Source organism: Symphalangus syndactylus, chromosome X (assembly GCF_028878055.3).
Source record: "Symphalangus syndactylus isolate Jambi chromosome X, NHGRI_mSymSyn1-v2.1_pri, whole genome shotgun sequence".
NCBI classification, from domain to species: Eukaryota; Metazoa; Chordata; class Mammalia; order Primates; family Hylobatidae; genus Symphalangus; species Symphalangus syndactylus.
The window spans coordinates 29,462,804-29,483,386 of NC_072447.2; the positions used below are offsets into that span (position 1 = coordinate 29,462,804).

At 39.5% G+C, this 20,583-nt stretch overlaps 1 protein-coding gene across 1 annotated transcript in view; it reads right to left on the reverse strand.

Annotated features, from left to right (window-relative positions):
* VEGFD (vascular endothelial growth factor D) overlaps window positions 1-20,583 on the reverse strand; it is a 38,899-nt gene continuing 18,316 nt past the window's right edge. The window contains exons 2-7 of the mRNA XM_055267597.2: window positions 17,246-17,456; window positions 12,168-12,358; window positions 9,302-9,450; window positions 7,219-7,319; window positions 1,583-1,778; window positions 1-664 (exon numbers count right to left, since the gene is read on the reverse strand). Coding sequence (XP_055123572.1) covers window positions 538-664; window positions 1,583-1,778; window positions 7,219-7,319; window positions 9,302-9,450; window positions 12,168-12,358; window positions 17,246-17,456 — 975 coding nt within the window. The 3' untranslated portion in view covers window positions 1-537. The remainder of the gene's footprint in view (window positions 665-1,582; window positions 1,779-7,218; window positions 7,320-9,301; window positions 9,451-12,167; window positions 12,359-17,245; window positions 17,457-20,583) is intronic.

Sequence of the window (20,583 nt, forward strand, 5' to 3'; positions counted from 1 at the left end):
TGGCTTGAATAATGGTGTTTATTTTCTTTAAATACACTTAAATATGAAACATCAGATGGTAGATTAAACTGGAAGACTATAATAAGCTGGACAGTAATCAGAAAGTCAGTACTGATCATACGAATCAAATTCTGCATAAGAAAGAATCAGAATAATTCACAAGAGTTGCGATTAGCAAAGGACTCAGAGACTACAGTTTTCCTCATCTGCTCTGAGTAATCAGTCATATGGCACCTGCCATTCCATGACCAGCACACCTTTCTCATTCACCAAAAAACAAAAACAAAACTAAACAAAAGGATTACATGGGTCCCCTCCTCTCCATTCCTTGGTGTGCAGAGGCATCTGCAGCTAGAAGACGTCCATCAGTGAACCAGGGACTCCTTAGCTGGTGTGAATGGAAGGTTGGTCTGGATTCACTGTGGTGCTATGTAAAATGGATTTTTTTTTTAACACCTGGGAGAAAAACAGTGACAGCAACTTGGCAAAGTAGCATGCTATTAAAAATGACAGGGATGGGGAACTTGGAACACTGAATCAAGGATTCTTTCGGCTGTGGGGCCCCTGGGCAGCCCTTTTCTCCTTTGGAAAGCGGCAATGCTTTGCACACACTGTTTTGCCATTTGCACATGGTCTGGTATGAAAGGGGCATCTGTCCTCACAGCTGTTGCAAAAGAAAATAAAGATGAGAATTCAGAATCAATGACTGGATTCAAAAGAATAACTCTGTTCTGATTTGACTAAGTTTTCAGAGGAAGTTTTTCAGACATATATTTAAAATGTCAGTATAAAATCCTGCATGGTTATCCCACATGGATTCAAAATCTACTAAAGTGAATCAGTAACCTCCAGTGTTCTATTCATGAATAAATTACTCGCTATATAAATCCAATGATATTCCCTCCATTAAAGAAAAAACAAACATATATAGACATATACAATGAGAGATTGAACTAAACAGGTTGATGATCTGAAACCTCCCCTTCCTAAAATATTATTATTAAGCAATATCCTAATAATTGCTTAAATTTTACCAATTTCATTGTTGTTTAAGAGCTCTAAACCCTGGGTGGGCGCGGTGGCTCATGCCTGTAATCCCAGCACTTTGGGAGGCCGAGGCGGGCAGATCATGAGGTCAGGAGATCAAGACTATCCTGGCCAACATGGTGAAACCCCAACTCTACTGAAATACAAAAATTAGCTGGGTGTGGTGGCGCGTGCCTGTAATCCCAGCTACTCGGGAGGCTGAGGCAGGAGACTCCCTTGAACCAGAGAATCGGAGGTTGCAGTGAGCCCAGATCGCACCACTGCACTCCAGCCTGGAGACAGAGCGAGACTCCGTCTAAAAAAAAAAAAAAAAAAGCTCTAAACACATAATAACAGGCAGGATTTTCTTAATTTCATGATTAATCATGACTCTGTATAGTCTTGCTTATTCCTTAGCTGCTAAACCTCTGTTCTATTATCCAAAAGGGACTCAGGCACTAAGGGGAAAAATTAGCTTACTAAGGAATCCCACCAAATTAAAATGGCATTTACATTAAATGTCATGAGTAAAGGCAAGACAACTCATGGCATTTACCTGCAGGTGTCTGGGTGAAATAGCTTGTGCTTCTGGCAGCAGGTCTCCAGACTTTCTTTGCACTCAAAGCAACTGCAGTTTTTGGGGTGCTGGATTAGATCTTTGGGGCATGGTGTTTTACAGACACACTCGCAACGATCTTCATCAAACATCATGTGTGGCCCACAGAGAGCTGGTTCCTGGAGATGAGAGTGGTCTAAAGAGAAACAGAAACGTGTTGGTCAGATAGTTGTAGTGTGGATAATTGGATCACCAAAGTTGATTGTATCTTTTATGTCATCCGTAAGTAACCTGGATTCACCCAATCTCCTTCCTATAGATTTATGCACCTAATTTTTTCACAGGGTGAGGAAGATTAACCTCTGATTTCACAATACAAACACAGGTTTGTGTGTTTTCTTAGGCTAGTGATTTTTAAAATATCATAAGCTGAATATTTTTCATAAAATATTTTTAGAGATTTTTATGTTGGTGACTTGTTTAAAACGCAAACTTCCACAACCAAGTATTAGTAATAAAATATAGGATGTCTAAGGGTTATGAGTCTAGCTGTCTCCATTTCTTGGTGGAGATTAAAAGGAGAGACATACAAAATAATTGGTGTTGTAGAAATACACCTCAGACATTCCAGGCCAGGGGTAGCAATAGTAATGCATGTCCTCACTGCAGATCATAACACTAGTATAAAAGATATAGGAGCAACAATGAACTTTGATTCCACCAACATCTCCTGGAAGATACATTCAGGTAAAAGGGAGGGTCTGAGAAGTTTTTGACATACTCAGCTGACAAATATTTCTTCTAGAAGGTGTATGAAACAATTGAATAGCTACTACTCCAAATCCATTTCTGATTAACAAATTGAAATTCATTGCAAAATAAATGGAAGAGACAGAAACTGGAAGAACATGACTCTGTCCCTTTAGCATTCTTGAAGGTTTTGAAGGGACGTACATGTTTAGTAGTTTTCTCCCCAAACCTGCTTCTCTCCCAGTTTGCCTCATTTAGGGAATGGTGACATCATTCTTGACTCACCTGCTCTGGTAAGTCTGAGCATCATGTCCACTCAGTTCTGCCTCTCTAAATTTGTTCTTTATTTTCAATCCCCACTACCACTGCCACAATTCAGTCTGTATCTTGTGTTTCTTGTGTAGATGGCTGTCGCTCTGTCACTCATCTCACCACGACAAGTTTTATCCCTGCAACCTATTCTTCTTCACATGATTAACAAATGCAAACCGAATCACTTCATTCCACTGCTTTGAATGCATTAAAAGCTTCCCTTCCCACAATAAAAACCAATTTTCCCACCAGGATGTACAAGGCCCTCCATGAACTGGACCATAATAACCTCATGGACTCATCTTCTGTTTCTTGCTTTCATGTATCCTGTGTGTTCCATTTATACCAAATGACAGCACTTTCTGTTGCCCTGGTATTCCAGTGCCTCCCAGTCCCATGCCTTTGGCCTTGTCTTTCCTTCTGCCATCCCTTTTCCCTGACATCTTTCCCAATGTCTGCAGGTTTAGCTAAGTGTCCTTATCCTGTGCATATTTCTGTCCGATTCTTTCTTGCACTGATTACATTTGTCTGTTTACTTGTATGTTTCCCCCATTAAGTAAAATGTCCTGAGGGAGAAGGAGCAGGCCTCATTGTTTTGATATAAAATAGGCACTCGATGGATGTTTGTTGGGTTTATTTGGTGTAATAAAAGGGTCCTGAAGCAGGCCGATGTATGGAGCTTCTGGGAATCCCATCCGGCATTCCAAGACATTGGGTTAAACCATATGTTCTTGCCAATATCTGACTTTAATGACATATCAAAATGACAATCTCGTGTGGTTCAACTTTATAGTTTAAACTGTTCTGTAATGGACGACGTTTGAGAATAGGTGCTGGAAGGCTAAATCTGAGAAATCCCCATTTTGAACTTTGTGAAGAGGAAAAATATGAGCTCTGTAAGGCATATGCCAGTGAGGCAGATGCCGCTTTGGGGCAAGACAAGAATAACTTGTTAAAGGATAAAGAGGCTCTTTAAAAATTCGCAATGATCACTAGGTGGCAGCAGAAGTTCACTAAGAATACTTCAGACAGGCCCAAGGCCACCGTTGGACAGGGTGGTTTAGGGAAACACAATCCACAAGGTGTTTGCAGAACTTCAGCAGGCTGTTTGTTTGGCAGAGGCTGTGCTCACGTCCTTATAGCCAAGTTAAAAGAAACAAAAACTGGATGCAAGAGAACTGGTGGTGGAACAGCAAGTAGCTGAGGGTGATATCCTGAAGTATTATGTATTGATTTCTGTCCCTAGGGAGTTTGATGATATGTTCTGTTCTCAGCTTTGCTCCTTTTACCATTTTTATCAATAAACTGATAGAATTTTTCAAAATAAATTCTTGAAATTGTAGCTCTCTTCAAGAAGGAAGGGACATATTAAATATTTTAAAATACAGAATTGGGACCTCCTCAATTTATTCTTTTGTGTGTGCGTGTGTTTGTGTATATTGTTTGTTTTAACAATTTAGAGCAATGACCTGAATCTAACAAGACTCAATTAAATTAGACTTGGATTCACTAACCTAAATGTGCTCATCTGGGCAAGAGAAGTCACTGTAGAAAAGGCAGTTGGCTTAACAGTCACATGTGTGGAAAAAAAGTATAGTGAGCAGTAAGCTCAGTAAATGCCATCAATTTGATGGGGCCACTGGAGAAATGAATGTGAACTTGGTCCACATTGGGGACTTATGGGAGATGAGAATGAGAAACAATTGTGATCCAGTCCACCCTGCGCCTCTCACTTACATCATTGCTACAACTTCCCAAAAGATTTCCTGCCTCTTTCCCTGCCCCGAGTCAACACACCCTCTTCTACACTGTTGCTGATATGATTTTGTTAAAATTCTAATGGGTACTGTCACTCTCCTGCTTGAGCCAGTTGTGTGGTTTCCCTTTGTCCTTAGTATCACATCCAAGCTCCCACGCAAGAATTACAAGGTCCTTCTGCTTTGCCCCTGTGAGCCTGTCCAGCTTCTTCTCTCACATCTAACCAGCCCCTTCCCCATTATGTCCCCACCCATTATATCCCCGCCATGCTGAACTTCTTCCAGTATGTTCTCTCACCTCCAGCCCTGAGTGCTCATATACCCCATGCTTTGAGCAGCACTTCTCTTCTTCCCTATTCTTCTTTCCACCCTCTACACGCGTGTACTGGCTGAATGCCTTCCCAAGAATTATCTCCAGCAGAAATAAGCTGCCTCACCTAAGGCTACATCCCCTCTCCGAGGCAGCCAATGAACGGTCTACAGGGCTCAGCCTCTTCACCTAGATTTAAGACTTAACCCCGCAGGGGTTCCCAGCTTCAACTTCCCATTGGATTAGGCTGATGCCTCTTAGCAACTGCGCTGTGGTCTGCTGCCTCTCTCTTTACCCTTTAATGCCTTCTGCATGCCTACAAACCTCCTCCGTACAAAACTGTCTCAGAGGCTTTGTGTCTGGAAATCCTCAGCTAGAGCCTTTAAGCTCTAAATATATTGCCCTTCCCACAGTAACTTTCTTTCTTTCTTTCTTTCTTTCTTTCTTTCTTTCTTTCTTTCTTTCTTTCTTTCTTTCTTTCTTTCTTTCTTTCTTTCTTTCTTTCTTTGTTTCTCTCTCTCTCTCTCTTTCTTTCTCTCTCTTTCTCTCTCTCTCTTTCTTTCTCTCTCTCTCTTTCTCTCTCTCTTTTTCTTTTCATTTTCTTTTTCTCTCTCTCTTTATTTATTTCTTTCTTTTTTTGGAGGCAGAGTCTCACTCTGTCATCCAGGCCTGAGTGTGGTGGCATGATCTCCGCTCACTGCAACCTCTGCCTCCCAGGTTCAAGAGATTCTCATACCTCGGCCTCCTGAGTAGCTGGGACTACAGGCGCACATCACCATGCCCAGGTATTTTTTTTTTTTTTTTTTTTAGTAGTAGTAAAGATGGGATTTCGCCATGCTGGCCAGGCTGGTTTTCAAACTCCCAACCTCAAGTGATCCTCCCATCTTGGCCTCCCAAAGTGCTAGGATTACAGGCATGAGCCACCATTCCCGGCCAACCCCACAATAATTTTCTAACACTATTAGAACATGAGTCACATGGAGAAAGAATTAGATTTGTTTTACATGGTTCTATAGGGTAAAACCTGAACTAATGAGTTGATGCTTTTGAGCTGGGCTGTCCAACAAGGTAGCTATGGGCCATATGTGACTACTGGGCATGAAACAGAGAGTCTAAATTGAGATGTGCTGTAAGTGTACAACACACACTGGATTTCAAAGACTTAGCACAAAGAATGTAGGCTAGCTCATAAATTTTTTATATTGATTGCATGTTGAAATGATAGTATATTGGATAGATTGGATTAAATAAAATATATTAAGATAAATTTCACTTGTTTATTTTTACCTTTTTAATCTGAGTAATGTAAAATGTAAGTTACATATATGACTCTTATTGTATTCCATTGGGCAGTCTGGTCTGTTCTAGAGAGACATTTCAGTTCAGTATAACAACAGGAGTGTGCCCACCCCTTGGTGCTGCCTCATTGGATGGCGAGTCTCCAAATAACTGATGTATGTTCTGGTAGAGGATGGCTGAATACTTGGTGGGAAGGGTGTAAAGAACATTCAAGATTGGCATGGGCATTTAAACTACATAAATATTAAATTTCCCCACATGCTCTGGGTTGTGCTTTCGTGAAAACATTTAGAAGGAAGCTGAGAGGCAGAAGAATGGAGAGTAGGTTGCTATTTACAGTTTTTAGGACAGATTTCTTAGAGTTTAGCCCTTACTGTTCTTGCTTGTAGATTATAGTTCAAAACAAGCAAGGTTAAAACTGCATGACTACTTGTGACTTTTTTTTTTCTCTCTTTTTTTTTTTTTTTTTTTTGGTGGAACCATGTAAAGCTGTCTGGAAAATAAGTTAAAATGCATTCATTTTCAAGCAAATGTTCAGCACCCAAAGTTACAGAATTACGGATTATGAGCAATGACAATTTGACTATATCTCATTTTGCTCCCAGCTCCCCTTAGACCAATAGCCATATTTTGCTTTTGCTTTGCCCTAATTCCAGAAAAAGTTTTCTCTTATTCCCCATTTCTTTTTTCAAATTACTGGCGTGTTTTCATATGATGCAGCTGACAGAAGCCAAGTCCAAAATTACTTTATGTTCCTGTGAGACTTTTATACAAATAAATTAGTAAACTGCAGTTGACTAGTATTTAGTTCTGAAGCAGCTTTCATTCAAGTTTAACATCCCCTTTCAATTTCAGTGTTTCAGGATGCTCCAATCACTCTGGGCTTTTCTTTGAGATTAAAAAGCAGAGTGATGCATTGATGGACTTACTATATGATTATGGTACAGAGGGTTCTGGAATCTGACCACTTCTATCACTCTCAGCTGTGTGACCTCGAGGAAATCACTCGATATCTTGGTGCGTCCATTTTGTAATTGTAAAAAAAGAAATAACAATAGTATATGATAGGGTTGTTGTGAGAATTAAATGAGTTAAAACATATAAAAGATTTACAACATTGTCTGGTCATACTATGTACTCAATAATGGTCGCTGCTATTGTTGCTACTTTTATTATTACTGTTATTATTTTACTACTACTATCATTACCTTCTGCTCCAGCAAGTGGATTCTCCTCCTGTAAAACACATTTACATTTGTTGCTATCCCATAGCATGTCAATAGGACAGAGTTTCTTGGAATGGGAACAGCTAGGAAAAGAAAACAATGAACCAGATTTAAAAGCTTTCAAGGATAATCAAAACTTTGGAACATTAAATAAATTCCTGAGTAGATAATAGTTAAGATTTTTTAAATTTATTTTTTGCTTTTTATTCTCAGTTTGGAGAAATAAGGTTTTGAGATCCATTGCACAGCATGGTAACTATAGTCAATAATAATAATGTATTTTATATTTCAAAATTGCTAAAAGAGTAAATTTCAAATGTTCTCACCACAAAATGATAAGGATGTGAGAAGAGTTAAGATTTTAAAGGAGCAGGCCAGGCGCAGTGGCTCACGCCTGTAATCCCAGCACTTTGGGAGTCCGAGGCGGGCAGATCACCTGAGGTCGGGAGTTCGAGACCAGCCTGACCAATATGGAGAAACCCCATCTCTACTAAAAATTACAAAATTAGCCGGGTGTGGCGGCACATGCCTGTAATCCCAGCTACTCGGAAGGCTGAAGCAGGAGAATCACTTGAACCTGGGAGGCGGAGGTTGCAGTGAGCCGAGATCGCATCATTGCACTCCAGCCTGGGCAACAAGAGCGAAACTCCGTCTCAAAAAAAAAAAAAAAAGATTTTAAAAGAGCTTAATTTGTATTTATGAACTGCATCTTGCTAGATAGTGATTCTGTAATTATAAATATTCTACGTGGAAATGTTTAGAAACTAAACTGTAATTTTGGAAATTGTAATCTTAAGAAGATATATGTTAAAACTATGCAAATTACAGCTGTCAACAGTTTACCAAAATTAAATATGTTCTAACATACCTCCTAAGATTATTTTCTTTTCTTCTCTTTTTTTTTTTTTTGACAGAGTCTCGCTCTGTCGCCCAGGCTGGAGTGCAGTGGCGCGATCTCAGCTCACTGCAAACTCCGCCTCCCAGGTTCATGCCATTCTCCTGCCTCAGCCTCCCAAGTAAGTGGGACTACAGGCACCCACCACCACACCTGGCTAATGTTTTTTATATATTTTTAGTCGAAACGGGGTTTCACCGTGTTAGCCAGGATGGTCTCGATCTCCTGACCTCGTGATCCACCCGCCTCGGCCTCCCAAACTGCTGGGATTACAGGCGTGAACCACCGTGCCCGGCCCCTAAGATTATTTTCTTTAAAATAAAGATAAAAGCATTGGCCAGGACAGCAGGAACATCTTGAGAATAAATGTTGCTTTTCTACAAGTTTTCTTTTCTGCTGGAGAGAGGCGGAGGTGTCTTCTTGGTTCAATGTTAACTAATCACCAGCTTACTCTTTTACTTGCCACTCACACAATATATTTATTGCTTTACTTTTGCAAAATCTAAGTGTCTAACTAATGATCTTTTCATTCAGTTACCCTTTACTTGCTTCTTTATATTAAATCCTTTTTTTTCTTCAAATAAGTGATCCTTACCTTTGGTTTTGTCGTTTGTCTTATAAATAATCACAAAATTAATCTCAAGAGCATTTCAAAGCCAAATTAATTTTAAGTCATTTTAATTTAAAATAAGGGTTTTCCATTTGGTAATCTTAAGGGGGAAAGATTAGAAAGTTGCAAAACTCACGTGCTGCTAGTTTTGTCACTTCCCAATGACCCCAGGAATCTTCTTTGTTTTCTCTCATTTCGGGATGTAAATATACAAACAGCCTGAAATATGTTTTATTTAATGCTTGTTCTGGAACATGTGCTAAATTTGAGGTTAGAGCAGTTTTACACCTGCAGTAGACTATGCATATTAAGAACAAATGTGTCTATGAGTAGACATGACGAGCTCATACCACTGAGCATTTTGGTCCTACCACAATATATATCTAACATCTAATAAAAATATGTATTTGCCAGTTATTGCCAGTAGATTCAGGTTAGAAGCTAAAATATGAATAATTTGAAGATAAATTGATAACTCTACATTAATGAAATATCCTCTACACACAGTTTTGGCAAGGCAAGAACAAGCATAATCCAGTATAAAAAAAAAAAGTGCTTACCGATCTTCTTCAGGGATCTGGATGGATCTTCTGATAATTGAGTATGGATGGCGGGGGGCTGTTGGCAAGCACTTACAACCTGTATGATTGGCAACTTTAACAGGCACTAATTCAGGTACTGATGTCAAAGGCACTGATATCTCAAAGAGCTACAGCAGAGAAAGATAACCACAATATATTTTTTTAATTTTATATATTATTTTTAAAGTTGTTCTAGTCTGAATTTTTGCCTTTGTCATTTATGGCAATGACTTTAGCCAAGCTGTCCATTAAGAATGGAACTAAACAGGTTCATCCAACTTTATGAAGTGTTTAAGTTTGGTCAAATCTTTTAACTTTTTGATCATTGATACCCTTGTAAAATGGTATTGTTAATCCCTGCTCCTGCTTTAAATTTGAGTGTAAATCGTAAGGATTAAATGAGATTAAAGCTATGCAGTTTCTTTAGGATTTTATTAGAATAGGTTATTATTCAAACTATTTACTTATCCCTTCTCATACCATCTCTATTGAAGAAATATGGTTTCCTGTCTCTTGACTTTGTATTTGGCCACGTCACTTTCTTTGGCTAGTGGGATGTTAGCAGACATGACAGAAGTACAAATTTGAACTGTGCATGTTTTATGGGGCTTGTTTTCTCAAACTTATGCTGTAGCCATGAAAAGAACATAATCTGGCAGGCTTGCTGGTCCAAGGGATGGGAAACACAGAAGTTGACTTGGACTCACACTGCAGCTTAGAGTCAAGCCCAGCTGAATCCGCCCTAAACTAACTGAACCTCAGATACATAAGTGAGAATAAGTCATTGTTGTTTGGAAGCACTGAGTTTTAGTGTGTTTGTTATGTAGCATTGTGTATTGATAGCTGACTGATACAAGATCATCATGCCCAAACAAATAATTATAGCTAACATGTATATCATTCTTTCTATGCTTTCCGTAGGCCAGGCCCTGTTGTAAGTGCTTTCATGTTAACTCATTTACCCTTTATAACAACATTATGGGGTGGGTTTTTATTATCCCCATCTTACAGGTGAAGAAACAGATGTACAGAGAGAGTATACAACTTTCTTGAGTGGTTCTATGATGTGTGGATGAGTTTGAAGTTGATTTTAATGCATTGTCCATTCAATCACCATTCCATGTAGTCCTTACTACATAGTGTATTCATTTGTTCACTTTGTTTCTAAGAGGTGGTTTGCCAAATAGTCCATAACTTTGGGGCCAGAGATAGTTTTTTAAAAACTACTATTAAAATGTTCAAAAATGCATATTTGGAAGAAAAACTGCTGTACACTTACACTTAAGTACATTGTATGAAATTAATCATTTGTTGAGTACAGCAGTCAAACTGAAGTACTCAACTATCTATTAAGTGGAAGCAATCCATTAAGGTTGTGTTTATTCTGACATCTCAAGATGTAATGGAACTTCCATGAGTCTAAGTGAGAGTGTTTTTGTAGTGTTTACTTTGCATAAACTTCATCTTCTTGCACAATTTTTTGGCTATGCTCTAGGGAATCACATGATCATGAACTAAACCCTCTTACGTTACGCAAAGCTTTTTTTCTACTAAGAATTGATGCTTAGCCCTACTTGGGTCATTTTTTTTTCTAATTGTCAAATAGTAGATGTTAAAATTTGCACAAGCTCCAAGATTCTCTAAAAGAATTTAGAAAAAGAAACTCCAGTTTAAAAGATATTTTAGAGGGTGGAGGAACAAAATTAAGGATAAGTAAATCTATTAACAAAACAAATCAGCATTAAGAAAATTACCTAACATGGATATATTCAGTGCATGTAATTTTCTTGTACTACCTCTTTTTGCAGTTAAAAGGAGAATAAATCATATAGGCAAACTGACAATTAAATAAGTATATCAACATTCAAGGAATTTGCAATAGATACCAAAAATAATGTAGTTTGATGTACAGTTTTTTAGTATTGCTTTCCCAAGTTTGTTACTACTGCTCTCATATGCGACATTTATTAAAAACATGGTAACCAGAGAAAGGAAAACTTACCTACTAAGCAAAGGGAGTTTTATAAGATGAAGAGGGCTGAATTATTTCTTTCATGGGGACTGCAGAATTATTTCCAAATGTCTTTTGTGCTAGATATTCTCTCTTTGCCCCTCCAGAGACACCATCCTCTCTCCTTCCTTCACCATCAAGCTCTGTGCCCCAGGACGCTGCCCTCCATGGGCCACATCTATAAACCCTCTTGCCTCTCCCAGCCCCTGCCCCCACTCCCTGCCAGGCTAAGAGTTGACAGTGGCCAGTCCAGCAACCCTCTTCTCCGCTTTCCCTCTGGGTTCCCATAACTGCTCCCTCCCCTTGTCTCCTCAGTCTAAGAGTGGGGAAATCTCCCCCTTTTTGCTAGCTTCAGGTGCTTCACTGTCCCATCCCTCTTTCCCCAATTCGGCCCACAACCTTCATTAAACTTTTCTCAATCACTCCATTTGAGCAACACAGAACCTGATGGATACACAAGACAACACAGCTATCTTCATTCCTTTTAACATCCTGTCCTAGTAACTTCCATATGATTTTCTAAGTCTTGACATTATAGCACCAGAGAGACAATAACTGATAAGAGTTCAGGCTCTGGCCTCCCACAGACCTGGGTTTGAATCCCAGCTCTGCTATTTATCAGCCGTGTAACCTTGGATAAGTAAGTTACCTCTCTGAGCCTCAGTTTCCTCATCTATAAAGGAGCATAAAATACCCTCTTGACTTGTTTCAAAGATTAAATGCGATTATGCACATAAAGCATTTAGTACAGTGTTTGGCAACAAGGTTGTTGTAGCTATCAACACTATTATCATCAGGGCTTTAGAGACGGCAGGCTTGCCGATGTCCTCATACCTGTTTGGAAATGTACGAGGTGCTGGTGTTCATACAGATAAGGCTCTCTTCATTGCAACAGCCACCACATCGGAACACGTTCACACAAGGGGGCTTGAAGAATGTGTTGGTACTCTTCCCCAGCTCACTGGCCACTTCCACGCACGTTTCTCTAGGGCTGCACTGAGTTCTTTGCCATTCTTCATCTATAACTGCAGAGAGAAAGCTCACTGGGGCTAGCAGGTGGAATGGCCCTGATGTGCCAACAAGTGCCAGGGTTATGCTGAACACAGTCATTTTCACATTTCCACTGCTTGTTTCTTTTACTAGATGGATATTTTTTGTCAGTCCTTTAACCAAAGATTGTTTGCAGAGAAGTTACAACCAATCTCTGTGCTCTTTCCCATTTATACCATACCTTTGTAGAATATAAGTATTTTATTTCCCTTTGAGGTAGAACACCATGTCCTGTACATAATTACATTGAATACATCTGGAGAAGCTGGCTAATGGGGAAGTAAATAGAAGCATGTAAAGAAATAACACGTAAATATTATTTATCAGGATACAGCTGGATAGCATTTCTTCTGCTTAAAGCCAGGTGTAGGTAGGTTTTAGCATCATCAAGAAATATGTTTCTGTTGGTTGCTTAAGTAATCCCTAGGATTTAAACTTGGCAAACGCATAAATGGAAATTGAAGTGAAACTAATCCTTCCTCAAATCAGAGTTTTCTCATTTGCAAGTGCCCGATACTGGTATTTATATAAATGATGAAATAAGCCTGTTCATATTAATGGAATGAGCAATCCTTTGGCCATAGTTAATTTGAAGGTAACAAAAAAAGAAGCCTATGGGAATAAAAAAATTATATACTTTCTTGTAAAACAGTACTTGCTTTTCTCTCATAATTTATTTTTTAAATTAGATTTTGACCCTTTGATACCCAGTGCTGCATAGCCTTTCTACAGGTGTTTTGGGGGAAGATTCAATTTTATGATAAAGACAACACAAAGACTTCCTTGTAGCTTGCCATGGAACTGTAGAGTTTATTTATTATACGTGGGGGTGTGGTGCTGGTGAAAATCCCTTGTGGTAGGCAGCTTTGAAACTAACCCCCAGTGGTCCCACCTCCTGATAGTCATGCCCTTGTGTAAATCCCTTCCCCTTGTGTGTGAGCTGGACCTAGTAACTTGCTTCTTATGAAGAGAATACAGCAAAAGTGATGGGATACCACTTCCATGATGAAGTTAAAAAAGATTGCAGTCTTGTTTCCACTTATTGCAAGCTCTCTTCTTTCTTACTCTGTCTCACTTTCTCACACACACACTCTCTCTCTCATTCTCCACTTGCAGGCTTTTTTTTTTTTTTAGCTTATTTTACTTTAAGTTCTGGGATTCATGTGCAGAACGTGCAGGTTTGTTACACAGGTATGCATGTGCCATGGTGGTTTGCTGCACTCATCAACCCGTCATGTAGGTTTCAAGCCCTGCATGCATTAGGTATTTGTCCTAATGCTCTCCCTCCCTTTGCCCCCCAACCCCCAACAGGCCCTGGTTTGTGATGTTCCCCTCCTTGTGTATATGTGTTCTCATTGTTCAACTCCCACTTATGAGTGAGAACATGCGGTGTTCGGTTTTCTGTTCTTGTGTTAGTTTGCCGCCATGTTAGAAAGGTCCACACAACAAGGAACTTGGGGCAGCCTCTGGCCAATAGCCAGCGAGGAACTAAGACCCTCAGTCCAACAGCCTGTGAGGAATTGAGTCCTGCAAACAACAGCTGACTGAACTTGAAAGCACACTGTGCTTCAGCTGTGCCCTAAGATGCCTGCAGCCCAAGCCAACATCTTAACTGCAGCCTCCAGAGACATCCGAAGCAGAAAAACTGATCTAGGCCATGTCAGCATTTCTGGCCCACAGAAACTGAGATAAATATTGTTTTAAGTAGCTAAGTTTTGTGGTAATGTGTTATGCAACAATAGGCAAACTCTCCTTTATTTTTACTGCATTTTCAAGAACTCTCCTGAGATTATTCTGAATTCCCATATATGGGAATAGAAGGGATAGAGAAAACCTCTGCTTGAAGTATACTGATACAATATTACCATTTGAGATGTGACCCTGGTCCCTAAATGATTCCCTTATAACATCGTCTCCATATCCTTTCTCCTTTTTCATCCCTTAATACCAATTTTTTTCATATGTTGCTTCTTCAATCACCGAAAACATAATATGAGTTGTCTGGAGCACTGCATTATACTACACAGTCTACCTAAACTTTGTTTTTTTTATTTTTTTCCTCATAATAAAACATTCTATCCCGAGAAACTTTTTTTTTTTTTTGAGACAGGGTCTCGCTCTGTTGCCAGGCTGGAGTGCAGTGGTGCAATCTCGGATCACTGCAACCTCCACCTCCTGAGTTCAAGCGATTCTCCTGCCTCAGCCTCCCAAGTAGCTGGGTTTACAGGTGCCTGCCACCATGCCCAGCTAATTTTTGTATTTTTAGTAGAGACGGGTTTCACCATGTTGGCCAGGCTGGTCTTGATCTCTTAACCTTGTGATCCGCCCACCTCAGCCTCCCAAAGTGCTGGGATTAAAGGCGTGAGCCACAGTGCCCAGCCCCCAAGAAACCTTTTTAAAAATTTCTGATTATTAATATTTATATAAAAAGCCTGAAGGCTGAACACATGAGAGATAAATTATTCAATTAAGTATTATTATGGTTATTATTTAATTCACTACAATTAATCATGAATCCTTGAAAAAACAAGAAACCAACCTATGAAAATATTCCCAATTTAAAATTCTACTTAAAGGTTGCTTTCCATTTGCTTTTTCTCTTTTTATAAAACTAAGTTTTGAAATTGGAGTGGTAAGCTTTTAATCAAAATCATATGCAATTATGACCAACATCACTGATTAAAGGCTTCATAACTCTACTATTCTTTACTACTTCCCAGCAGGACTGCTCTGCCTCAGGAAATTACCTTGAAATCCACAAGGGAGAGTTGATAACAAATTCTAATTGGTGTAACATGCTGATTTCATTATTTACCGCTTCTAACTTAGTAAATAACTTAAGATGATCCCCCAGAAATTACGAGATAAATTCATAGGGTTTGCAAATTCCGTGATATTTTAATGGTTTTCTCCTTAGAAAATGTCAATGTCATTGACTTTTTTTAGATCACCTGGTCTTGGTTTTATGGTAACGTTCATCTTCATGAAATAGCTCCAGGTTTACCTCAGGCCTTCAGTCAGGTAATCTGGTTAAGGCCTTTGACTTCTAGATGAGGTGCCAACCCTTTGTTCTCATGAAGGCTATATTAATTCACCACATAGAAACATCTAGAGCTTCAAATTCCTGTCTGAAGTGAGCTCGAGGCTACGGTTCCCACCATGTCAACTCACTTAGACACACAGTCATACACATGAACACAAAGAATCCTCTTCACACTCATGCCCAAGGTGCTACCAAAGAATATGTCCCCATCTATGCACAGCTTTCCCCACAGCCAACAACAGAGGTCTGTGCAACCCCAACATCTTTTTACAAATGGGAAAAAAACAAATACAATTTTAGGTAGAAAGAAAAAAATAGTTTTGGCCTAGTCGTTAATTTGAGTTATGCTATATATACAGTCAGTTACCAGGTAATCATGTTAATCAAATCTAGAATGCTAGATCAGCAATGCTGTAGCAGCTTCTTGTGTTGTTTTGACATGACATCAAAAAATTAAGTGCCTAATCAGAAACCACAGAACTTTACTTGACAAGCATTTTATTCATTATGACAGTACCTACTCACACTGGTTTTCTTTCTTTGTTTTTTTTTTGTTTTTTTGTTTTGTTTTTTTTTGAGATGGAGTTTCACTCTCGTTGCCCAGGCTGGAGTGCAATGGTGCAATCTCGGCTCACTGCAACCTCCGCCTCCCGGGTTCAAGCGATTCTCCTGCCTCAGCCTCCCAAGTAGTTGGGATTACAGGCATGCACCGCCATGCCTGGCTAATTTTGTATTTTTAGTCGAGACAGGTTTTCACCATGTTGGTCAGGCTGGTCTCGAACTCCTGACCTCAGGTGATCCACCTGCCTCGACCTCCCAAAGTGCTGGGATTACAGGTGTCATCCACCACACCTGGCCTGATTTTCTTTTAAAGAATCTTCATACCTTACTAGGGAACAATCATTACCCTTATTTCAAATTATGTTATTTTCTAGTCTGGAGTTTTGATCATTTTGTCTTGAGAATTTCCTCCCTTCATTATTCTCCTAGCAATACCAGTACCCAATATTACAACTCAGTGTCCAACTTTTACTTTTCACTTTTACTAAAAATCACACAACTTTGTAGAAATAAAAAAAGCTATACCTAATCTATTGGTTCGGGGGTGGTGGATTTTTTGAGACAGGATCTTGCTCTGTTTTAGAGATAAGGTCTCACTCTTTCCCCCAGGCTGAAGTGCAGTAGTACGATCATGGTTCACTGCAGCCTCGACCTCCTGGGCTCAGCTGATCCTCCCACCTCAGCCTCCCAAGTAGCTGGGGATACAGGCACATACCACAATGCTCAGCTATTTTTTTCTATTTTTTTTTTTAGAGATGGGGTCTCGTCATGTTGCCCAGGCTGGTCTCAAACTCCTGGGCTCAAGCAATCTGCCTTCCTTGGCCTCCCAAAGTGCTGGGATTACAGGCAAGAGCCACTGTGCCTGGCCATCGTTGGTTTTTATTTATGTATGTATGCCAGTAGAATACTCCTTGTGGATGAATCCCCAGGTTTTATTTTCTAAGTAAATCTGATGATTTTTTTTCTATTGAGAACAATAGTCTTCCTGGGTTTTCTTTGCCCCCACATCCTCGAGTTAAATTTATTTCTATATTTTGAAATGTTCTTTTGTGTTTTTTATCTCAAAATCATATTGAATATATTTCTCTGTGAAGTAAACATTAAAAAATCAAGATTCTGCACTGAAACTGGAAACCAAAGACCGACTTTCATTCTCCCTCTGACACGTGTCTGCCCTACGCAGACGTTTGGAGAAAGTAAGTGTGTTTGTCACTATCTGATAAAGAGAAAGAATTTGTCTCCACATCCACACACCTACCTTTTAGTGTTTCAATGTCATAGAAAGTTGCCGCAAACCTAGTGGACCGATGGGATGCTGAGCGAGAGTCCGTACTGGTAAAACTTTTGAGCCTCAGCCTGCATCTCCACAGCTTCCAGTCCTCAGAGTGAGTAATTCGAAGTAGTTCCTCCAAACTAGAAGCAGCCCTGATCTGCTGTTCAGATCGTTCTAATGTGGACTGAGATGACCGCTTAAAAAACAAAAGTACCAGTTTAAAAACAAGTTACTAAATTTTAAATTTGTCATAATAATCTTCATTGCTGACACTTAGAAGTGTAAATACATCTGTAAAGTAATTAGAGATACTATTGAAATGTATGCCAGTGCCTAGGAAAAACGATATCTTTCAGTATTTTTGGTTCACATTCTGCTCATTTTTTATTGAATCAGAGGATTTACTTATTCTTCCTGGGTTCTCAGAACACTTACAAAGAAAATTGTGGTGCATTGAATGGTGGGCCTCAAAATGATATGTCCACATCCTTACCCACAGATTCTGTGAACATTACCTTAATTTGGACGAAGGATCTGTACAGATGTAATGAAGTTAAGGATCTTAAAATGAGATCCTCCTGGATTATCTATGTGGACACTAAATACTGTACAATGACAAGTGTCCTTATAAGAGACAGAAGAGAAGACAGGGACACAGAGGAAGGCCATTTGAAGAAGGAGGCAGAGACTGGAGTGATACAGTCACAAGCACGGGATTGCCTAGAGCCATCAGAAGCTGGATGAAGCAAGAAAAGATTCTCTCCAAGAGTGTTCGGAGGGCGTGCAGCCTTGCTGACCCTTCCATTTTGGAATTCGGGACTCTGGAGCTGTGAGAAAATAAATTTCTGTTATTTTAAGCCACCAAGTTTGTGATAATTAGTTACGGCAGCCACAGGAAATGAATAGATGTTTATGATATTATTTTTGTGACAGTAGCTAATGACAGTTGTTTTCATCTCTGTTATTTGTTTGAGAAATTGATCCACAAAGGCCTGGGTAACCTGACTACAGTCAGAAAAAAAAGATATCAAGCCCCTGATAACCTGAATTTTCTTACTTCTAACCCTCTTTCTTTGTTTTCTTTTAAAACCTACTATTTCAAAAACATGATTTGTTTCTGAAAAAAATGCTTTTCTGGGGTTTTACACTCTAGAAGTATAAGAGTTTAATACTCTTACACAGTTATCAAATACTCTTCTAGAGTTTGCTTTCCATACAGTTGCATGAACTGTATAGGCAGATACAGTGCAACTGTATTGGATGGGTTTGTAAGAAAAAAAAGACTTGGTAGATAAAATATTTTCAGTATGTAGCCTCTTGTTCAAAATTGGGGGCTTAGTTATATAAATAATGATATATGCATACAATGAATTCTATGTGATCATCTAAACCAAGGATGTAGAGCTTTATTGGGACAGAACGAATTGAGATCCTTCCTGGAATGTGCTGGAGAAATGATCAGGTGATCTGTCTATGGCTAGGGCCTCGGATTTTCTCTTGCTGACCCTGTAGTTACTAGGTATTTGTTTTGCTGGGTGATTGGAATATGCAGGCTGAGGCCATTTGTAGAGCTGGGATGAGGGAGGAGGCAAAGGACCAGTGCTGAGAGAGGAGGGTGGAAGGGAAAGGCGAATGTCAGCTGCCTGCTGCAGGGTGAGGAACAGTGGAGGAAAACAAAGATGAGCAAAAGGGGCTGTTAAAAGGCTTTGCATTGGGTAGTGTGATGTACACTCTCCTCCACTGAGCCTCAAAAGCTGTAGTTAAAATCTACATCATGCATTAGCATTCTAGGAGTAGAAATTTTTTTTAGACATGCTAGTGGACACTGAGAGTTGTCCAAAAATGGGTACTCAGAAGAGCAAGTGTGGTCTAAGTCACGTGTGATTCAGCTATGATATAACCTCTTTTAAAATTACTTATGTATTTTTACTTATGTACTTATGTACATCATATATACATACTTATATGGATATGTGAAGAACATCTGGAGATATATACGTGAAAATGTAAACAAAGGTTATTCTTTATTTATTTATTTTTGAGACCGAGTCTGGCTCTGTCATCCAGGCTGGAGTGCAGTGGCACCATCTCTGCTCACTGCAACCTCAGCCTCCCAGGTTCAAGTGATTCTCCTGCCTCAGCCTCCTGAGTAGCTGGGACTACAGGAACCTGCCACCATGCCCGGCTAATTTTTGTACTTTTAGTAGAGATTGGGTTTCACCATGTTGCGCAGGCTGGTCTTGAACTCCTGGGCTCAAGTGATCTGCCCGCCTTGGCCGCCCAAAGTGTTGTGATTACAGACAGGAGCCACTGCGCCTGGCCAACAATGGTTATTCTTTAGATCAAGAGCTGTCAAACTGTGACCTCCCAGCCTAGTTTAGCCTGCTGCCTGCCTGTTTTTGTAAATCAAGTTGTATTGACACACAGCCACGTCCATTCATTTACTTACTGTCTATGGCTGCTTTCATACTACAAAAGCAGAATTGAGAATTTGAGACAGAGATCTTCATGGCAGTTTCAATCTGAGGCCACTCGTCTTTTTTATTCTCAATTCTTTAATATTCTCAGCCATTATCATTTTCATTATTCCACCTATAATATTGTCTCTACTCTCTTTTTTGAAAAGTATTGGAGGCTTTTAATCATCTTACATGTCTCTTAAATGTGCTTTTATATTTAGCTATTTTTTCCCCTTCACCTCTCTCTAATGTGTTATGGGTAAATTAATTGGTTCATCTTTCCAATCACCAACTCTCCAATTGTTGTTGAGTCTAGAGTTTACTTTGTTAAGGTTTTAATTTCAATCACCATATTTCTAATTTAAGCATTTCTACTTCATTCTTCTCCCTATCTACTTTCTGTTACATTTCTGTATATTCTTCCTAGTTTGTCTTTTTTTTTTTTTTGAGACCGAGTCTCATTCTGTTGCCCAGGCTGGAGTGCAGTGGCGCGATCTCGGCTCACTGCAAGCTCCACCTCCCGGGTTCACGCCATTCTCTCGCCTCAGCCTCCCGAGTAGCTGGGACTCCAGGTGCCCACCACCACGCCTGGCTAATTTTGTTTTTGTATTTTTAGTAGAGACAGGGTTTCACCATGTTAGCCAGGATGGTCTCGATCTCCTGACCTTGTGATCCACCCACCTCGGCCTCCCACAGTGCTGGGATTACAGGCGTGAGCCACCACGCCCGGCCCCTAGTTTGTCACTTTAATTTTATGAATATTATTTCTTTATCTCTTTGAGGGTTCTAAATATATTTAAGTATTTCTTCAAATTATTTTAGATTTTAACTTTATAGGTATGACATATCCTGATTATTCATTTT